Source organism: Elephantulus edwardii, unplaced genomic scaffold (genome assembly GCF_000299155.1).
Source record: "Elephantulus edwardii isolate Elephantulus edwardi_28Jun2011 unplaced genomic scaffold, EleEdw1.0 scaffold00262, whole genome shotgun sequence".
Classification (NCBI taxonomy): domain Eukaryota; kingdom Metazoa; phylum Chordata; class Mammalia; order Macroscelidea; family Macroscelididae; genus Elephantulus; species Elephantulus edwardii.
The window spans coordinates 164,318-183,650 of NW_006400012.1; the positions used below are offsets into that span (position 1 = coordinate 164,318).

Here is a 19,333-nt window from a genome sequence, read left to right on the forward strand (position 1 = left end):
TCAACAGCATCAATTCTTCTTCCATCATCCTTAGTCATTGTGCAGTTCTTAGACACACAGAAAGTGACTGAAAAGACCATGACCTGAATTAGTCACATCTTACTCCTCAAGCTAACATCATTATTCTTTGATAATTTGGAGAGGTCCCAAGTGTATTGATTGTGGATCCAGGTAAGATGAAGTCGTTGACGGTCTCAGCCCTTTCTCAATCCATCATGATGTTGCCTATTGGTCCAGTGGCAAGGATTTTTCTGTTCTGGTGTTGTTGGAGTTTTTGAAAATATTTTTCTTGATTTTGAGATGCAATGCATATAGTTTATAACCTTCAGCAGCAAGTGCTTCAAGTTCTCACCTTCAGCAAGCAAGACTGTACCATCTACATAACTGAAAGTTATTGATGAATCTTTCTCCCATCCTAATGCTATATTTCTCTTCATAGGGTTCAGCTTCTTGAGCCATTTGCTAAAGCATATACAGTAAATAAGTATGGAGAAAGGATACAACCCTGACACACATCTTTGCTAATTTTAAACCATGCAGTATTCCCTTGCTCTGTCCGCACAACAGCCTCTTGGTCAAGGTACAGGTTTCACATGAGCACAATCAAGTCTTTTGGAGGTCTCATAATATTCTCCAAACACCTTGGTAGTCATTACTTCCTGCTCCACAGAATTGTTTCCTTTTCTCTCTCTCTCTCTCTCTCTCTATTTCTTTCATACATATTTTTATAAGTAAATGTCCCTTATAATTTCACAATGATTTGCTTAGGTGTCTGTGGATTTAACACATCAATGTTGTTGCTGGGTGTCACAGGTGGCCCCTGCTTCTAGGAACCCTATGTACAACAGAAGGAGATTTTACCTCATCCTACACTTTCCTCACAATCAACTGCTGTGTTCAAGCCACTGTTGCTGTCACTCCATCAATCCATCAAGTAGAAGGGCTTCCTCTTTCTTGCTCACCTTCTACTTTATTTACCAAGCTTGTTATTCTTCTCCAGGAACTTGTCCAAAGAATGTAAGATAAAGTTTCCTGTTCACTTCTAGGGAGCATTCTGAATGCACTTCAGCTAAGGACAGATTTGTTCCTTCTTCTAGCAGTCTGTGGTATCATCAATATTTTTCATCAGTATCAAAATTTAAAGGCATCAGTTCTTCTTAGTGTTCCTTATCCATGGTCCAGTTTTCACATGGCCCAGAACAGGACTGGAGAAAACAAATTGAACCAAGAACTCTTCTCAGAAGAGTGCTGAATATCCCGTGGACTGCCAAAAGAACAAATAGGTTTGCCTTGGAGGAAATGCAGAGTGTTCCTTAGAGTCCAATTTCATCTCACAGCCTTTGGCATGCTTTCTAAAGAAAGGACAAAACATGCTGGGAAAGGTTGAGGGCCACAGAAAGAGAGAGACCCTCAGCAAGACAGACTGACATAGTTATTGCAACAATAGACTCAAGCGTATCAGAGATGGTGAGGACTGCGTACAGGTCTGTTATTTACAGGGTCGCTATGAGTCATGCAACTTGAGGCTTGAATTTGTTCTTCATGTCTTACAGTTTAAGAAATGCCATGCATATTTCATTATACTACTTTGCTTTGTCTTTCTGAGCTGCCTTTGAAGTTATCTGTTCAGATCCTTATCTTTGATTTCTTCCCTTTGCTTTGGCTTCTCGGGCGCTCTAGTCCTATATTCAGAGATTCATCTAACATCCATCTTAGTCTTTTCTTCCTCCTCTGTAATGATCATTTGCATTCCTCTTGGATAATATTCTTGATATCCTCCCACAGCTCATCTGGTCTTCGTTCATTAGTCTTCAAGGCATCAAACCTGTTCCTGAGATGGTTTTGAAATTCAGGTGGCATAGACTCAAGATCAAATTGTGGTTCCTGTGGATTTGATTTAATCTTTCTTAACTTTAGTTTGAACTTACATATGAATAGTTGATGGTCTGTTCCACACTAAGCACCTGGTCTAGTTCTCACAGCTGATTATTAAAATTCTCCAACGATTCTTTCCTCAGATGTAATCAATCTGATTCCTGTACATCCTATCAGATGAAATCCATGTGTATAGCCTGCATTTATGTTTCTTTTAAGAGATAATTGCAATGAATAAATCACTGATTGTACAGAATTCTATCTCCAGCCTCATTCCTGTCACCAAGCCTATGTTTTCCGACTACAAATCGATCCTTCTTCCCTGTCTCCAACTTTTGCATTTCAGTCACCTATTATTATTAATGCATCTTGGTTACATGTTCGATCTGTTTATGACTGCAACAGTTGGTACAAATCATTTATTTCCCCCCTTCAGCTCTGGTTGTTAGTGCATATGTTTGAATGATAGTAGTATTCACTGGACTTCCTTGTATGTATATGGATATTATACTGTCACTCACAACATTATAGTTCAAGAAGAATCTAGAATGACTTTTTTTAAACTATAAAAGTGATTCTATTTTCGCTCACCTTTTTATCTTCGGCATAGTAGATTGTCTGATTAAAAATGTCCCATGCCAACCCATCTCATTTTGCCAATACCTAATATGTCAATATTTATGTGTTCCATTTCTTTCTTAACAATGTCCAATTTTCCTACATTCATGCTTCTCACATTTCACATTCCAATCACTAGTGTCAGCTTACAACTGTTGCTCATTCTTTGTGTTTTCAAATTTAAGGGCTCAGCCTCAGTTGCCATATCTGCTCATCTACTTTACGTAGACTGTAAGTGCTCTATTGCTCTTTACTAGACATTGGGGTAGTGTGCTGTCAGGGACCTCTCCAAAGTGCTAAAAAGCAAAAATGTCAGTCTAATGACTAAGATGTGTCTGATCCAGGCCATAGTCTTTGCAATTACTTACTATGCATCAGAGAACTGGACAATGACTAAAAATAATAGAAGAAGAATTGATGCCTTTGAGTTGTGGTGCTGGAGAAGGTTATTGAACATACCATGAACCTCCAGGAGAATAAATCAGTCTGTCCTGGAGAGGGAGAAAACAATTTACTCTCTGGAGGCAAGGATTTTGAAGTTCTGTCTCACATACTTTGAGCATGTGGCTAGGAAAGACCAGTCCTTAGAGAAGGACATGGTGCTTGGAAGGGTGGAAGGACAGTGTAGGAGAGGAAGACCCCAGGTGAGATGGATTAACATGGTAACTGGGGCAATGGGTGTAGGTGTGTCAGAGACAGTGAGATTAGCTCAGGACAGGACAGGGGTTCAGAGCAATTTTACATATGGTTGCTATAAGTCACAGGTGACTTAATGGCACAAAACAACAACAACGAGCCATAGTCAACTTGACAGTACCTAACAACAAATTCTCTGATGGAGCACAGCTAACCCCATCCCTTGTTACATTAAACTGATTCATACAAAAGCACAAATAATGCTGAGAAGCCAACAGTTTTTGCACACCCACATATAAACAGTGGTCATGGATTACACACAGAAATGTTGCTATCTTTCTCTAAAATTAAGGAAGATGGAAGACTTCACATCTCCAAGTCCACATCCTCTTTATTACTACAGTCCCCAACCAACTCTCTCTACATACATAGACAGTGAAGAGAACCACCAGTGGGCAGTTGTTTACACTTGTTTGTAGGTGTCATCAAGCCGACTCTGACTCACAGTGACCTTATGTGCCTCATAGTCCTCCACAATGACTGATGTGTTGAGCTCAGTGTTGCAGTCTTTTTGAGGGTCTTCCTCTTTTCCACTGACCCTCTACTTCACTAAGCATATTCTCTTTCTCTGAAAACTGGCCCCTCATAATATGAGAGATGATGTCATTTTAAAGGAGGATTCTGGCTACACTTCTTGGAAGATAGATTTGTTGTTGTTCGTTTCACAGCCCACAGCATATTCAACATTCTTCACCAACACCATAATTCAAATGCATCGATTCTTTGGTCTTCTTTATTCATTGTGTAACTTACACATGCATATGAAATAACTGAAAATATCATAACTTGAGTCAGGCTTGCATTGGAGGCTATTAGTTATAATGCACTCCACAAACTGAAAGTTTGGTAGTTCAAGCCTGTCTTGGCAGTCTACTCCCAAAGAAGCCTAGAAAAATGACTGTTGAGTAGCTCTTTTCTGGGGTGTTGGAACTTTGAATTTAAATCTACTTGACAACACACAATAATAATCATTATATTTATGGATAACAGTTCTACCAGTAGGGGGGAATGGGATACCAGTGATACCACATTGGGTACCACCGTCTGAAGGGGGACAACAGAATCTAGACAATTTTTATGCAGTATTTCAGCAGAAATGTATTTTTTTATATAAAAACATCCCTTGGTTTGAAGGAAAAAACCCCTAAAACCCAAAAAACAAAACAACAAATCACTGTTTTCTAAGTCCATCTCACACAGACCAACATGCCTACAAACCTATAAACCTATGCTGATTTACTTTTTGAACTTTTCAACATGGATGCTTAATGAGATTAATTGATATTATGCACTCAAATGTGTCCAGATGACAAGGATGATAGAGTACAGGACAGGGTTTAGATCTGTTTTTGTTCATAGGGTTGCTCAATGGCACTTAATAACAATGTGTTAGTTCAGAGCGGTCGTTATTGCCAGAGTACAAAGATGCTTGGAATTATTGTATGCACGCACTATATTTATGCTGGTTTGGAACCTATAGATGTTTTCATAATTACTCATTTTGTGGTGCTTTACCCATAATATTGTGGCAATTAGTATTTGTGGACCTGTATCAATAACTTTTTTTACAATAAAGGTGTAATTAAATAGAGAAAAACGAAAGCAGTTTCTGCTCAGTGTCTAATAACGTGAAAACTAATGTTGTAATGAAGTACAAAGAGATTTTACAATTTTTAGTCAAAGCACAAGTCCTTACGCACTAAGGCACAGCTCCCAAAGCTTTGTATTCGAGTTGAGTACGAATCATAGCGACCCTATGAACAAAAGGCCTGATGTCCCTCTACAACTACCGACATTTATCAAAATCCATAGAATTGCCTGAAGCGTGTTGTTTAGGAAGTGGATTAACATCACATATTTAAGTCTAATGAAATATTCATATAATCTAAAAAAAAGAATACATTTAAGCAATTTACAACTCTATTTATCAATTTATTGTATGATTAAAACAGATAAACGTTACTGAAAGATTTTGTACGGTTTGATAGGGGGGTGGGGGGTAAGAGACCAGAAGTTACAGTCTCAGTGATGCCTCCATCCCGCCCCCACGCTCCCCGCCCGCTCGTGCGCGCACGCGCACCCCGCCCCCGCGCCCTGGTGGCGGAGCCCGGCGCTCCCGGGCCGCTGCCCCGCCTCAGGCCCGGTGGACTAGACGCCCGCCCCGTACTGCAGCCTCTCGAGCCCCCACCGCCGCGGCGGGTTAGCCGCTTCCCTGGCACCTACGGACTCTCGCGGCGCCAGTTGAGGGCTCGTGGGCCGAAGGAGGCAGCACCGAGCAGGGACAGCCCGGGCCGAAAGGGGCGGCGACGGGGCTGAGCTCCCGTCACGGGCCGGGCTCTGGGACCGTCGAACGCGATCCGCCATGGAAGTGGAGGAGGCATTCCAGGCAGTGGGGGAGATGGGCATCTACCAGATGTACTTGTGCTTTCTGCTGGCGGTGCTGCTGCAGGTGAGTCCCGCGCCCCACTTCTGCTCCCCGGGCCGCTTGTCCTCTGCCCGAGCGCCGGGCCCGATGCGGAGGCTCTGCAAACACCTAGGTGTGGCGTGCGCTTCCTGTGCCAGCGCGGCGCTCAGAGAGTGGGAACCCGCGCTGGGCCTGGGTTTGAGCAATGCCGAGGTCAAAGCGGAGAGCAGACTGACTGTGCAGCGCTAGGCTTCCAGCCTGTCCGGGCCACCCATCCTCTCCCCGAGGTCCGCTGATGCAGGGCCTGTAGCTCGCTCGCCCCGGGTCCTGGAAGGAGTGTGTCAAGAAGGGTACCATTGCAGATGGGCTGGGTAATTAGGGGTGTACAATCGCGCCAGTAAATTGTTGTCTGTAATACACCGCGAACACGTAAAGGGAATTGTTATCTTAACCGGTGATACCGTCACCTCAGCATCTAGGACACAGGCAGCCCTGAAATCCTGCAGGTAAGGCGGATCTAGGGCAGACTCCTTCAGGTCTGGGTATACTTAGCCTTTTTCCTGAGTGTTAGGGTGTTTCTTAATATAGCATCTTTCAATGCGTATGCTTTTTTTCCTCTTTGGTTTAAGTTCTGCTGGGTCATTCTACCCTGAAGCTAGACTTCGGGCTGAGACTTTTGTTAAGTCCAATAGTGCCATCTGTAATAATGTAGTTATAGAAGGAATGAATTTAAATGAATTCTTCCTGGTACAGAATTATCTCAACCTACCTGCGCTTCCTAATCTTAAAAAAAAAGACAATCTAGTTCGATAAGCGGGAGCTCTGCTCTCTGTGGGGAACGGCGTTGCTAAACCAAAGGTAGCGCCTTTCTAGCAGTTTGAGGAAAATGCCAGTCTTCTCCCTTACAATTTACAGCTTCCCAAAACCAGTCGGAGGATCAGATCTGAGTCAGTTCCCACTCTGTTGCGGTGAGATGAGTGCGGTGTCCTGAAGGCATTACCGAATCTCTTTGTGATGTTTCTCTCTCCTTTTGTAAGTCAGCTGGCCCATCCACTTGCTATCAGTATTCCAAAGGCAAATTAATCACGGATTGTTTTAAATTTTTTCCACAGATCGTTTTTTTAGTACTTCTTAAGAGCCAATTCATTACTTCTTTCATTCAACATACCCTTGATGAATGCCTAGTATGTGCTGAGATGCAATGATGGACACCTCAAAGTTCCTGCCACCATACAGCTTGCATTCTAGTGAAGAGGGAGTGGGGCAGGCAGACAGTTAAACAGATAATGACAGTTTACATGAGAGGAATGCAGAGTGACCGCCCAGCATTGCTTAAAGTTTGCACAAGTCAGTTGTGCAACAGGAAGATGATGGTGCTAGTGGTTACTGGAATGATGCTCTTTCCTTTCATATGTTTGAAATGTCAGTTGGTTACATCACCAGCCAGAACTAACTGATCAAGTAGGTGGACAAATCATTCCTTCTATAACAGAAATATTTTCAGCTGAAAAATAGTATTCTGCAGTTCTTTTAAGCTCCTTGCTTTAGCTTTAAATGCACTTTCATTATGGGGGAAAGTGTCCATGCTAAGTCATAGGAGTGTTTGTTTACATGACATGCTCAGAGATTTTGAGAAAATAGAATTGTTGATCTTCTTTTATAACACTGAGAAAATCCTTTCCTCCTTCTAACCAAGAATTCTAGAAACATAATTTACTTTCTGAGCAATTCTATCTTTCCCTCCACCTTCTATCTTCTGGTTATCCTCTCCTAACTAGCCTACTCAGGGGTCTAGTGACCTAGATTATGTTTCTCTTGAGTAGAGTCTAGGTTCAGAACCCACTAAGTTTTCCTCACTTTCATTAATTTATTAGTTAAGAGTTTGGAGTGCCAAAGAATCTAAAGCCTTGCCCTTTGCCATGACCACTGACTGCATACCTATCGCTGGTTGCTTTGCTGCATGGGTAATATATGCCATAGAAGAACTGAATTTGGGAGTGTTAGGAATGAAGATTGTTTATCTTTTAGGTGTGAACTGTAGCTCTGCCTGTGTAAGTCAAGGATACACCCCAGTCCAAACACTTAACTTCCTGATTAAGATGCTCCTAAGCTTCCCAGAGTTAGTCACATATGAGAAGAGAATCCCTCAAAGAAGTCTACCAAGTCTGTTGTTGGAGATGGTTTGTGCTTGGAGACCTGGACTAAATGAGAGAAGTTCTAGGGAGTCCCACTTAGACCACAGGTGTATGATGGGTGTTTTTATTTCTTAGAAGGAGTTACTTCCCTCATTTGCTGTTTTTGTTATTATTATGTGCCATCAAGTCTTCTGTGACTCATAGTGCCCCAGTGTACAACAGCTCGGAACCCTGCTCTATCCTGTGCCAATCTTATTGCCTCTGACACACCTACTCCCATTACCCCACTCAATGCGTCAATCCTTGTTATCAAGAATATTCCCTTCCTGTGCTGTCCCTCTACCCTCCTAAGTATGATAACCCTTTCCAAGGACTGGTCCCTCCTTACAACATGCCCAAAGTATGTCAGATGAAGCTTCAGAATTCTTGCCTCCAAGGAGCAGTCCGGTTTCACCCTCTCTAGGATGAACCTGTTTGTTTTCTTAGCGGTCCATGGTATATTCAATACTCTTCATCACCACAGCTCAAAGGCATCAATTATCTGTCTATCATCCCTAGTCATTGTCCAGCTTTCTGATTCATAGCATGTAATTGCAAAGACCATGGCCTGTATCAAGCGCATCTTGGTCTTCAGACAGACATCCTTGCTCTTCAGTAGTCTGGAGATGTTCCCGACAGGTGACTTTCCCAATATAATTCGTCTTTTAATTTCCTGGCTGCTGGTGCCAAGAATGTTGATTTTAGAGTCAAGCAAACAAAAGCTATTAACAATCTCAGTCTCTTCACCATCTATCATTATCAGTGGTGAGAATCTTTGGTTTCTTGATGTTGAGCTTCAATCCATGTTGAAGGCTACAGTCCTTGACCTTCTGCAGCACTTGAGTGCTTCAGGTCTTCCTCAGCTTCACCAAGCAGAGATATATCCTCTGCATTACACAGATCCTGATGCCATATTCCTCCTCATAGAGCCCAACCTCCCAGATTATCTGTTCCACATATAGATTGAAAAGTTATGGAGATAGGATACATCCCTGGTGTACACAGTAAGTATTTCCTTGCTGTGTTCTGATGACTGCCTCCTGGTTGGTCCAAGTATAAGTTTCGCATAAGCACAATCAAGTGTTCTGGGATTCCCATTCTTCTCAGAGTTAGCCACAGTTTGTTGTGATACAGTCAAATGCCTTTGCATAGTCAATGAAACACAGATAGACATTCCTTTGATATTCTCTGCTTTCAGCTAAGATCCAGCTAACATTATTAGCTAGAGGGAAAACAAACCCTTTTCATGGAAAATAGGCTTAAATGGGAGGAGTTCAGAGTTTCCTTTGAAATCCAAAACTCTTGTCTACTTTGCAAATATTGTACAGACCAAATTGCTTTTCACCACTGCCCAACAAGTGTAGTGGTATCAGCTTCAGCAGTACTCTCTTCTGCTATTTGAGAATAACTAATCCAAGCTGAGGTGCAGAGATGGACAAGCTCAGATCCTTTCCTATTTGCCTACCTCCTTTGGGGACCATTGTCTTTAGTTTAAAAATTTTTCCCCCCTTTACTTGAGACAGACCCTATTCAAACTGAGAAGTTAAAAATATACTACTCCACAGCACTTCTAAAGGTCTTTGAGGTTAATTTTTTTTCTTCTATTATGGATACCATCATGTATACCATTAAAGATTACTTCACTGTACAATTAATTTCCTTTGGCTCTAAAACTTGCCTCCACACTCTACAAAAACAGTCTTCCCTTTTATAGGTTTTATTTACTTATTTTGTTTCCTTTTTTTAGTTTAAGTTTATAAGTTACATTGGTTTTCACTCATTCACACATACTGTTTTATAGTGTTAATTATAATTGGTTAATGTAATTAATTCATTACAGTATCTTGTCAACCCTTAGTGTATATTGTCTTTTTCTTCACCCAACACATCTCTTTATTCATTTTTACTTTCCTTTATTTCCTTTCCCATCCTTGGTAAACCCCAAAAATGATTCTATGTGTAAACCTCTCTTTAACTTTTTATAGTAGTGGTCTTACACCATAATTGCCTTTTGTGGCTGAATTATGCCGTTCAGCATCATTTCCTCTAGATTCATGCAGTGCAGTGGCAAACACAGTCTTTGGAACCTGCCATATTAGTCAGTTTTCAGAGATGTTATGTATAGATGTAAAGTTTTGTAGACTTAGTTTCAGAATTTATCATGATAAGATGTCTTGATAACAGTTCTCTGTGGTTTTGAACTACATAAGCCAGAAGGAGAAAAAAAAAATAAACAACCCAAAACCCACACAAAACAAAACACAACAATAAAATCTTTACTTTATAAGAGGGATTACCTTAAAAACAAGCAATACCAAAACAAACAAAAAAAAAGAGAGAAAAGAGAAAGAAATTGCCAAGAAGTAGATTCCAATTCAGTGTGTGCTAGGGTAGAATTTTCACTATGTAGATTTTATTTTATTTATCTTTTTTTTCCTTGTGTGTACTGTCGAGTCTGATTCAGGTGGTCCAGGAGGACATTGCCCCTCCTTCTCCAGCGGAGCATCTTGTGGATTTGAACCATGCGCCTTTGGGGTTGCAGTACAGCTTCTTGCCACTAGGCCACCAGAGCTCCCTCTACATAGGTTTTTTGGTGTCTGATTTTTTTAGGAGATTGTCAGCCTTTTCTTCCAACACACTTCTGACTTGAACCACCTATCTTCTATTAGCCTCTGATTGCTTACCTACTTACTGTCTATAATACTATAGACAGTATTAGAAGATTTTTAATAGAACAGTTCATACTGTAAGACATTTGCCTCCCTAGGGTGTAAGAGTTATTTGTGGAATTTAAATATGAACAAAGGAACTCTGGTGCAGGTGGTTTGAATCCATCAGCAGCTCCACAAGAGAAATATGGGCAGTCTCCTCCCTTGTAATTTGCAGCTACTGAAAACCTGCTGGTGGATCACCTTTCAGTCATTTCCAATTCAACACCAATTACTTTTTTTACAAAGGAGAGTTATGTTTTCCTTAGTACTGTGTCTTCTTTCCAGTGGTGCCATCCTTATTACTTTGTGTATATGTGTGATTGTTATTGTCAGACTGTCTACATGAGAAACATTAGAACACCGATTTGTTTTGTTAGATGTAAAATGAAAATGGAGCCTACGTTAGAGTCTCCATCTCCTTTATTTTTTCTCAGGATTGTGAATTGGAGATTATAGTTTCATTTGCAGAAGATTGAAAATTTTCCTTAATCAACAAAATCATGTAACCTTTAACAAGCATTCGTTTCACCAGTAAAATTGTAATGCTGCTGTGCATGTCAGCTTGAGTATAGTAGTTTGGTGTGCTGGGATATATTGTTTTTATGTAAACTCTTAATAACCCCAACATTATTTTTCAGATCTAGAGTTAGCGGTGCATTCGTATCATTCATGCAGTAAATGTCTTTTCATGGTATTTGAGAAAGTAGAGTGATTGAATAGATATTTTACAAAGGAAGAAGCTGTAATAGTCAACATGTGAAAAAATGTTTGACTTTAGTGGTCATCTGGGACAAGCGTATTAAAATGACTATGAAATATCATTTCACTTTACTAGATTAGCAAACATTAAAATGTCTAATAGTCCAAGTGAAATAAATTAGAAGAAAAGGGAACTGCTCCATTAAGAGAACAGTTTAACAGCATGTAGTTAAAATCTAGCATTAGATACTTCAATATAGTATTGTTACATACGTGCATAATATGTTGTTAAGTGCCGTTGAGTCATAGACTACTCATAATGACCTTATGAGTAAAAAACCTGAACACTTGTGTAACTTTTATCATTTCTCTAAATTCATAGAGTTTCCAGAGGCAAGTTATTTTGGAAATGGATGCCATTTCTGCTTCCAAGCCTTTTTAATCTGGAAGTTCCACCAAACACTGTCCACCATAGGTAACCATTATTTCATTTGACACATCAGTGTCACAGTGTTTAGCATCACAGCAACCACGAGTTACTGCTGTACCGCAAATGGACAGACCATGTGCATAGTATAGGTGTTTATTATGCCATTATTTGTAATAACAAAATTATAAACCATTAAAGGACTCTCAAAAGGGAGTTGAATTAATTGTGATACAATTTTGAGATTATGCAACAGGTCAAGTGAATGAACTTCATTTATATGCACTGCTATTGAGAAATCTCTAAAACCAAGGTTAAGTGGAAAAAATAATCCGTGATTTTACAATGTGATACATACTTTATGTATCAAAATTTTTTTAAAAATTACTATTTGGTTTATATATGCATCCTCTTGCAGGCTGGCTAAGTGAACTTATACAAATCACAACTCTGTCCTTACCCTGGTTTTTTTAAATTACTAGATTATGAAGATTTAATTCCTTTACTTTAACTTGCTTTTTTAATCCAGTAGCTCTAAAACTTTTGAGTTCAAGGCACCATCCTTTTCCTATATTTACTCCATTCTTGATACTATAAATTCGCAAAAAACAAAACAACATACCTAAAGACTAAAGTGCTCCTGATCCAAGTCAGGTGTCCTGTGCATCTAAAAGTTGGAAAGTGAATTAGGATGACAGAAAAGTCATCAATACCTTTGATGTAGTCTTGGGGACGAGTACTGATTATCCCATGGGCTGCCCTGAGAATAAACAAATACGGCCTGGAGAATGTGCAGCCAGGATGTGCTCCGTAGAGGCAAGGATGGTGAAGCTTCGTCTGGCATACTTGGAGCATGCTGCCAGGAGGGACCGGCCCTTGGGAAAAGAGCATCATGTTGGGAGAGGTGGAGGATCAGAGAAAAAGAGGAAGACCCCCATCAAAACAGATTGACACAGTGGTTTTAACAGAAGGATCAAGCATATCAGAAATCTGGTGATAGTGCAGGATAGAGCAAGGTTCAGATCTGTTGTGCTCATGGCCTTTATGAATTGTAGTCGACTCAGTGACACCTAACAACAGGAAATCTAATACTGATTTGATGCACTACTAAGAAATTATCTGTAAATTGATTTGTAGCAAATGCTAAGTAGAGAGATAGATATCAGAAGAGAGTGTGAGTCCCCGCCCTGGCTGGCCTGCGTTCATGTGCTCCGAGGTTTATGTCTGTCCACGGTGTCTCATGGCAGGTTGGCGGACTACCTGATCAGTGGCAGCGCCGGCTACATGCCCGAGGACAGACTCTCCACACAACAGCTCTTTGCCAGTGCCGAAGGTCTCACCTACAATGACTTCCTGATCCTCCCTGGCTTCGTTGACTTCATCGCTGATGATGTGGACCTGACCTCGACCAGACTCGGAAGATCACGCTGAAGACACCACTCATCTCCTCACCTATGGACATGGTGATGGAGGTGGACATGGCCATCACCATGGCACTGATGGGAGGCATTGGTGTCATCCACCACAACTGTACTCCAGAGGTCCAGGCCAATGAAGTGCACAAGGTGAAGAAGTTCAAACAATTAAAAAAATAATTAATTAAAAAAAAATTTGAACAGGGTTTTATCACAGACCGTAGTACTGAGTCCCACAAGCTTGTGGTGCTGAGTCCCACAAGCTTGTGGTGCTGAGTCCCACAAGCACTGTGGGCGATGTACTGGAGGCCAAGATCTGGCACGGTTCCTTTGGCATCCCCGTCACTGATATAGGCACCAAGGGCAGCAAGCTGGTGGACATCGTCACCTCCCAGGACATTGACTTGGCCAAGAAGGACCACACCACACTCCTCAATGAGGTGACGAAGCCACGAAATGAATTGGTGGTGGCTCTGGCAGGCATGACGTTGAAAGAGACAAATGAGATTCTGCAGCACAGCAAGAAAGGAAAGCTGCCCATTGTCAATGACTTTGACGAGTTAGTGGCCATCATTACCCGCACTGACCTGAAGAAGAACCAAGACTACCTGCTGGCCTCCAAGGATTCCCACAAGCAACTGCTGTATGGGGCAGCAGTGGGCACCCGTGAAGATGACAAGGACTGCGTAGACCTGCCCATCCAGGTGGGCATCGACATTATTGTGCTGAACTCATCCCAAGGGAACTCAATGTATCAGATCGCCGTGGTGCACTATATCAAGGAGAGGTACCCCCACCTCCAAGTGTTTAATGGCAACGTGGTGGCAGCAGCTCAGGCCAAGAACCTGATTGACACGGGAGTGGACTGGCTGCGTGTGGGTTGGGCTGTGATTCCATCTACATCACTCAAGAAGTGATGGCCTGTGGCCAGCCCCAGGGCACTGCTGTGTACAGAGTGGCTGAGTATGCCTGGCAGTTTGGTGTGCCTATCTTAGCCGATGGTGACATCCAGACTGTAAGCCACATGGTCAAGTTCCTGGCCTTCAGATCCTCTATGGTGAAGTTGAGGTACCTTCTGGCCTCCACGACAAAGGCCCCTGGTGAATACTTTTTCCCCATTGGAGTGCGGCTCAAGAAGTACTGGGGCATATGCTCGCTAGATGCCATGGAGAAAAACAGCAGCAGACAGAAGTGATGCTTCAGTGAGGGGACCAAGGTGAAGATTGTGCAGGGCGTCTCAGGCTCAATCCAGGACAAAGGCTCTTAGCCAGAAGTTCATGCCCTGCCTCATCGCAGGAATCCAGCATGGCTGCCAGGACATTGGGCCCAGAGCCGGTCTGTGCTGTGATCCATGCTGTACTCAAGAGAGCTTAAGTTTGAGAAAAGGATTATGTCGGCCCAGATTGAGAGTGGCGTCTACTGCTTGCACTCTTATGAGAAGCAGTTGTACTGAGGATGGCACTGGAGGCAGACGGGTGGAGGGGGTACACCCCCCAGCCCCACTTAAGGTCCATCATTCCTTGTAACTGAGTGGCCCTCAGATTTGCCCTATAGGTTCCCCAACTCCTGTCCAGAGAGAGAGGCAGGAATGGGGTGGACCCTCAACCGTAAAGGCTACCGGTGCTCCCTGGGCACTCCACAGTCAGGAAAACTCCTGGGTTGTTGTGCTTGGTGCCCTTGAAGTGGGTAGGGTTCCCCTGCCCGTCTGCCTGGCCCAGCTGCCCAGATGCTCAGGCCATGTGCCTGCCTCAGATCTTTCTTGCCACAGCCTGCTTTGGCCAGCGTGGCTTGGGCTAGTGTGCCCATGGCTTCTCCTGTAGAGCACCTGGCCCCAGCCCCCAGGAAATGGTGCTCTCCTGGATCCACATCTGGCCCATCCTGGGCTGCTGTCCCTGCAGCCATGTGGCAGTTCTGGACTTTTGGCCCACTAGGCCAGGGGGAGGTCTCTGCCCCCTTTTCCTGGCCCCAGGTAACCATCTTGCCTTGCCCCCAGCCTGTCTCTGCTGGAGAGGTGGCCCTGGGCCTTATTCCTACCCTCTGTTCTCTGTGTACCGTTCCTGTCCTCTCGTCAGCTGCAGTTGAGGACTTTAGCTTTGCACATTTGGAGTCATATTGGTATTGTTGAATAATAAGTAATCAAAATAAATCAAGCAGGTCTCAGAAAAAAAAAGGCGAAGAGACTGTGAATATTGCACTAGAGGGCTGAGAAGCCAAACCAAAGGGAAGACATTAGGAAGTTAAAGAGCTGAATAAAAGACTTCAAAGAGCAGCTCAGCAAGACAAAGCAAAGTATTATAATGAAATGTGCAAAGAGCTGGAGTTGGAAAATCAAAAGGAATGAACTTTCTCAGCATTTCTTAAGATGAAAGAACTGAAGAACAAATTCAAGCCTTGAGTTACCATGCTTAAAGATGTTATGGGCAGAATATTGAATGATGTAGGAAGCATCAAAAGGAGAGGGAAGGAGGTCACAAAAGTCATTGTACCAAAAAGAATAGGCTCACACAGAAGAATTTCAAGAAACAACATATGATCAAAATTCTGTGGTGATGAAGGAGGAGGTTCTTGCTGCTCTGAAAGAATTGGCAAAAAACAACACCCTAGCAATTGATGGAATACCAGTTGACGTATTTCAACAAGCTCTGGACATGCTCACCAGGTTGTGCCAGGAAATCTGGAGGACAGCTACCTGGCCATCTGAGTGGAAGAGAGCCATATTTATTCCCGTTTAAAAAAAGGCAATCCAACAGAATATGGAAATTACATAGCAATATCATTAATATCACATACAAGCAAAATCCTGCTGATGATCATCCAAAAACAACTGGAACAGTACATCAATGGAAAAGTACTGGCAGTTGAGGCCTGGTTTAAAAGAGGCCATGGCACCAGAGATATTATGGCCAATGTCAGATGGCTCTTAGTGGAAAGAGAATACCAGAAGAATGTTTATCTCTGTTTTATTGGCAGTGCAAAGACTTTGTCTGGATCACAAAAAATTGTGGCTAACCTCTAGAAGAATGGGAATCCAAGAATACCTGATTGTGCTCATGCAAAACCTATACTTTGACTAGGAGAAAATCATCAGAACAGAGCAAAGAAAAAGATTGTGTCAGGGATGTGTCCTGTCCCTGTAATTTTTCAATCTATATGTGGGACACATCGTTTGGGAGGCTGATAACTTAAGAGGGGGAGTGGGCCATCAGAATTGGAGGAAGACTCCTCAATAAATTGCATTATGCAGATGAAACAACCTTGTTTGCTGAAATTGAAAACCTGAAACATCTTCTGCAGAAAGTCAAGTCAAGGACTAGTCTTCAATATAGATTGAAGCTCAACGTCAAGAAAACAGAGATTCTCACCAGTGGGTCAGTTGACAGCACTGTGATGGATGGAGAAGAGACTGAAATTGTTAACAGTTTCAGCTTGCTTGGAGCCACCATCAACAGTCTTGGAAACAGCAGCCAGGAAGTCAAAAGACAAATTGGATTAGGAAAATCTGCTGACAGGGACTTCTCTCCAGAGTGCTGAAGAGCAAAGATGTCAGTCCAGAGACTAAAGTGTACCTGATCCAGGTCATAATCTTTGCAATTACTTGCTGTGTATCAGAGAGTTGCACAGTGAATAAGGATAATAAAAGAATTGATGCCTTTAAATTGTGGTGCTGGATGATATTATTGAGCATATACAGTGGGCTGCCAGGAGAACAAACAGGTCTGTTCTGGAGAGGGTGAAAACTGTCCGGAGGCAAGGATCTTGAAGCTCTGTCTCAAATACTTTGGGTATGTGACCAGTAGGGACCAGTACTTATAGAAGGAAATCATACTTGCAAAAGTGAAGGTACAGCACAGGAGGGAAAGACCCTGGATGAGATGTGACACAGTGACGGGTATTAGGGGCAGGTATGTTGGAGACAGACAGGCTCAGAACAGGACTGGATTCAGAGCTATTGTGCATAATGTCACTTGATGGCAAGCAACCTTATGGCACATAACACAACAACACATAATAAGTATTGGTTTATACTAGTATAAACAAGTGTGTACTAATATAAACATTAAAGACACATATCTTTATGTATTCTACATTCTGTTAGATCAACTTTTTTAAAAAAAAAATAGGAATGTATCTCTTCTAGTCAGTTGGGCAAATCTTTCAAATTTCTTGGCACTGGTTATTGAGCACATCCAAGATTGCATCTATTTGTTGAAAGATGTCACCCATCAATTCCTGGGGCCTTATTTTTTGCCAGTGCCTTCAGTGCAGCTTACACTTCTTCCTTCATTGTTACTTGATCATATGCTGCTTTCTGAAATAGTTTATCCGCCAGTTCCTTTTGGTAAAGTGACTTTGTGTATTCCTTTCATCTTTTGATTCTTCACGCGTCATTCCAGATTGCTGATAGAATCTGTCAATGTAGCTACTTATTTCTGCATGAAAAATGCTGAGCAAGTTCTTTTGGCTTTCTAACTCTTTGCACATTTCATTACACTTTGCCTTGTCTTCCTTCTTCCTTCCTTCCTTCCTTCCTTCCTTCCTTCCTTCCTTCCTTCCTTCCTTCCTTCCTTCCTTCTTTCTTTCTTTCCTTTGATCTCTCCATTCGAGTACAAATTTCAGAGCCTCTTCTGATGCCCTTTTTTTAGGTTTTTTAAAAATTTTCTATCTTCTCAGTGACCTATTGCTTTCCTCATGGATTATGTTTAATTTTTTTTTGAGGGTAAAATACTAATGATAGATTTGTTAGAAAGTAAGTTTCATCCCCAAAGGGACGGACTTCCCTTCCTGAAAGGAGGTATGGCTTGTGTTTTAGATGTTATCCCACCACTTCTCTGGTCTTCAGTCATTAGTGTCCATTGCATCATTTTTGTTCTTGAGAAGATTTTGAAATTCAGTTAAGAGAGACTTATGGTAGTGTTTTTATTCTCATGGCCTTGTTTCATTTTCATCATTTTCTATTTTAAACTGCACATAAGTAATTGATCTGTTCTGCAGTCAGCCCCTGGCCAGGTTTTGACTACTGATAATGAACTTTCCACGTAATTGACTCGCTGGCACAAAACAACAATGGCAACATATCCAGTTGGATGACATTGAAGTCCTTGGACAACAGGAAATAGAAGGCCATACTTGGTGAATTATTAATTTACCACATAAGACTTACAGAACTCTGATCCTCAAGTTTTCAGTCACTGCTGCTGCTTGTTGTTATGTGCTGTAGAGTCACCTGTGACTCATAGCAACCCTGTGTACAACAGCTCTGAAGCTCCTGTCCTGAGCCAGTCTCACTGACTCCGACATACCTACCCCCATTATCCCAGTTATTGTGTCAGTCCATCTCATCTGGGGTCTTCCTTTCCTGTGCTGTCCGTTTACCCTTCCAAGCTTGAGGTCCTTCTCTAAGAACCAGTTTCTCTTGGCCATGTGCCCAAACTATGTGAAACAGAGCTTGAAAATCCTTGTCTCCAAGGAGAAGCTTTGTTTCACCGTCTCTAAGAAAGACCTATTTGTTCTCCTGGCTGTTCATGATATGTTCAGTACTCTTTAGCACCACAGCTCAAAGGCATCAATTTTTCTACTGTCATCCTTAGTCATTGTCCAGCTCTCTGATGCATGGCATGTAATGGCAAAGACCATGGCCTTGATCAGGCACACCTTAGTCTCTAGACTGACATCATTGCTCCTCAGCACTCTGGAGAGGTCCCTGAAAGCAGGTTTCCCCAGTGCAGTTTGTCTTTTTATTTCCTGACTGCTCGTGTGAAGAGTCTTGTGAACTGAGCAAGTGGAAATTGTTACAATCTCAGTCTTTTCTCCACCCATCATTGTTCTGCCAATTCACTCACTAGTAATCCTCAACTTCCAAATACTCACCCACAGTATTCCAGAATTAACTACCCAGTGGTGCTTACATGCATATTTTTATATATGATATTTAGAGCAGTCTATGCAAAAATCATACCTTAAAACCTGTCTCCTATACTCTTTTTCCCCTTTTATTTATTCATTGTTGCACATTTTCTTCCCCTTCTCTCCTCCTCCACTCACCCTGCAATACATCCATTGTTCCAGATTGTTCTCGTATGTGTAATAATATATTCCTTTCATGTATAATCATATATATCATTCATGCATAATCATATATTCCCTTCAGCCAGTTCTTCCTCTCATCTGTTTTAATGTAGTGTTTGTTATTGATCTACTCTTTCCCCATTCCCTCCCCAACACCCGCATTTCTGTCCTATTTTATAATAGCAGTGTTACACAGTATTTATCCTTTTGTGACTGAAATATTTCACTTAGCATAATGTCCTTAAGGC

At 42.0% G+C, this 19,333-nt stretch overlaps 1 protein-coding gene and 1 pseudogene across 2 annotated transcripts in view; both read left to right on the forward strand.

Moving 5' to 3' along the window:
* The first annotated feature begins 5,546 nt into the window (after window positions 1–5,546).
* Window positions 5,547–19,333, forward strand: part of SLC22A15 (solute carrier family 22, member 15) — a 112,329-nt gene continuing 98,542 nt past the window's right edge. For both annotated transcript variants that reach the window (XM_006899571.1, XM_006899572.1), the window contains exon 1: window positions 5,547–5,638. In XM_006899571.1, the coding sequence (XP_006899633.1) occupies window positions 5,552–5,638 (87 nt within the window). In that variant the 5' untranslated portion in view covers window positions 5,547–5,551. The remainder of the gene's footprint in view (window positions 5,639–19,333) is intronic.
* On the forward strand, window positions 5,702–14,472 carry LOC102846755 (annotated as a pseudogene).